The sequence below is a fragment of the Numenius arquata genome, chromosome 25 (genome assembly GCF_964106895.1).
Source record: "Numenius arquata chromosome 25, bNumArq3.hap1.1, whole genome shotgun sequence".
NCBI classification, from domain to species: domain Eukaryota; kingdom Metazoa; phylum Chordata; class Aves; order Charadriiformes; family Scolopacidae; genus Numenius; species Numenius arquata.
This window is the reverse complement of record NC_133600.1, coordinates 1072826-1075200: the sequence shown is the minus strand read 5'-3', so window position 1 is coordinate 1075200 and position 2375 is coordinate 1072826. Positions and strand designations below refer to the sequence as shown.

The 2375-nt window shown below is 70.0% G+C and overlaps 1 protein-coding gene across 1 annotated transcript; it reads right to left on the bottom strand.

Annotated features, from left to right (window-relative positions):
• Positions 1-387: 387 nt before the first annotated feature.
• On the bottom strand, positions 388-1492 carry SMIM24 (small integral membrane protein 24). The gene is made up of 4 exons (XM_074164006.1): positions 1420-1492; positions 861-978; positions 666-704; positions 388-481 (listed from the first exon to the last, which is right to left on the bottom strand). Exons 1-4 carry the CDS (start codon positions 1490-1492, stop codon positions 388-390), a joined length of 324 nt encoding a protein of 107 aa, XP_074020107.1.
• Between the last annotated feature and the right edge of the window lie 883 nt (positions 1493-2375).

The following is a 2375-nucleotide window of genomic DNA, read 5'->3' as shown; positions in this document are numbered from 1 at the left end:
GCGGGGGCCCCAGGACAGCGCCGTCCCCGGCGCGGTGACACCAGACACTTGACCCCGGGACAGGCTGGGGACTTTTACTGGGGACTTTACAGCCGGGACAACCCCCCCTCCCCCCCCGCACCCCACGGGCAGGACCCCCCGGGTCAGGGGATGCCGGGGGGGGTGGGGGTGGGGGGCCTGCTCCTGCCGCCGGCCACCGCCCTTCCCGATCCATTCCGTTGGGCGGCGGATCCACGCCGGGGCTTGGCGGCAGCCGGGGCCGCCGCGGCACCTCCCGCCCGCAAAACCCGGCGCGGATCCGCCTCCCGCGGACGGGGCTGAGGGCGCGGTGCCCGACGGGGTGTCCCCAGGGTCGGGTACCGGGTGGGCAGGGGGACGACCAGCGCCTCAGAGAGGGGTGGCCTTGCTCCGCTCCTCGCCGTCGCTCTCCTCGTCGCTGTCCTTCTCGGCCGCCGGGTTGACGTGGCCGACGCGCTCCAGCCTGCGGGGAGGGAGGCGTCACCCGGGCATGGCCGCCGCGCCCTCGGCCGTCGCCGTCGCCTTCGGCCGTGCCAGGGGCACACTGGGCCACGCACGGCACCGCTGAACCACGCGTGGCACCGCCAGCATGTGGCCATCCCCAGGGGGTGCCCAGTGCCAGCCCCACAGCACCCGGGCGGTGGTACCTGTCAGTCCCCAGGGTGTCCTGGACGTCGCCCTGCTTCCTGCGAGGGGAGAGAGGGGGTGAGCGGTGCCCGGGGTCCCCACCCCTCAGCGCCCTGCTCCCGGACTCAGGCACGGCCAGAGCCTGTGGCCCCCCCGGGCCGTCCCTCTCCCCCGGTGAGGCGGATGCGGGATGTGTCCCCCTCCCACTGGCCCACCTGCGCATCCTGATCCGCCAGAGCCGGTTGACGAGCAGGAGCACGAAGACGATGAAGAGGAAGACGACGACGGCCGTGAGGCCGAGGAGCCAGGGCTCCAGCACCTTGGAACCAGTGGCTGCATGGCAGGGGGATGGGGATGGGGACAGGGAGGACGGGGACAACTTCAGGGAACCCCATCCTGCAGGGGACAGGAGCCCCCATCCCATGGCACAGGGTCCCAACTCTGCTGAGCCCAGCACCGAGGGATGCTGGGGACACTGGGGGACATCGTCAGGTGCTCATTGCCACCCCCTCCCCACTGTCCCTTGGGTGCTGAGGAAGCCACCCCTGACACAGCCAACTCCTCCCTGCGCGGATGGGGGGCACTGGGAACAGCAGGCAGGTGCCCCCAAATCTGTCTGTTCTGCACCCAGAATGGTTGCTGCTGGGGCACTGGAACAGACTGGTCCTACTGGGAAGGTCTCCCAGGATCTGATCCGATGCCCCAGGATGGGCACAGCCACCACCCAGGGCACCCCAGGGTACAGGGGTATGGGGGGGCCGCGGGGGCACCTACCGGCCTGTCCCTGGGCGGTGGCGACGAGGACGAGCAGGACCAGGAGTGAGAGGGGCTGTTGGGCCCTCGGCATTTTTGGGGCGGGGGCTGGGGCACGGCCGGGTCCTGCACCCCCAGGTGGGCTCCTCTCCTGCGCCGCTGCTGGGGCCGAGTGCTGGTGCCGCTCTCTGCACCCGGGGCCAACGGGCGGCTTTTATTGGGCTCAAGAGGACAAGTGCCACCAAGTGCCATGGCAACACGGCTCCCGTAACCCTTGGGAGGTGGCACGTCTTCCCCGGCTCAGCCACCAGCACCCTGTGGCACCCAGCGGCCACCACCTCGGGGACCACGGTGGCAGCCCCATGGCCAGGGCTTGGGTCCACCCTGGGGTGGGTGAACGGATGGGAGGAGGGAGGGATGGACAGATGGACGGGCAGGCGGGTGGATGAGTGGGTGGATGGAAGGACAGATGGACGGGTGGGTGGAGGGAGGGAGGGATGGACAGACGGATGGATGGAAGGACGGGTGGGTGGATGGACGGACGGAAGGACAGACAGACAGGCAGAAGTGCGGACACATGCCTCCCCCCCTGCTGCCCCATCCCAGTCTCCCCCCTTTGCCCATGGGGCACTGCACCCCCGTCCCCACTGGCAGGGCTGGGGCAGATCCAGGCCAGTGTTCCATCCCCAGAGACACATCTCCCACCCTGCCACGTCGTGGGGACAGGGCAGCACTGGGGGGGGGTAGACAGTGCCAGGCCACCCCCCACTGCCCCCCCCAGCCATGCCCAGGCCAGCTGAGCCCCAGACGCAATGGCTGGTGCCAGTGGAAACCCATCACGTGCCCAGCAAGTGCCCGGGTACCGTGAAGAGCTAAATATTAACGGTGTTATCGGCGAGACCTTGGCAGGACAAGCCGCTCCATCTCACAGCCCCCACCCACCGGGCACAGGGGAAACTGAGGCATGGGGTGGTCAG

Coding starts and splice junctions, on each gene's coding strand:
- SMIM24 (XM_074164006.1), bottom strand. CDS start 1,492: ATGCCGAGGGCCCAACAGCCCCTCTCACTCCTGGTCCTGCTCGTCCTC. Junction 705..860: donor TGGCGGATCAGGATGCGCAG/GTGGGCCAGTGG, acceptor CTCCCCTCGCAG/GAAGCAGGGCGACGTCCAGG. Junction 482..665: donor GACACCCTGGGGACTGACAG/GTACCACCGCCC, acceptor CCCTCCCCGCAG/GCTGGAGCGCGTCGGCCACG.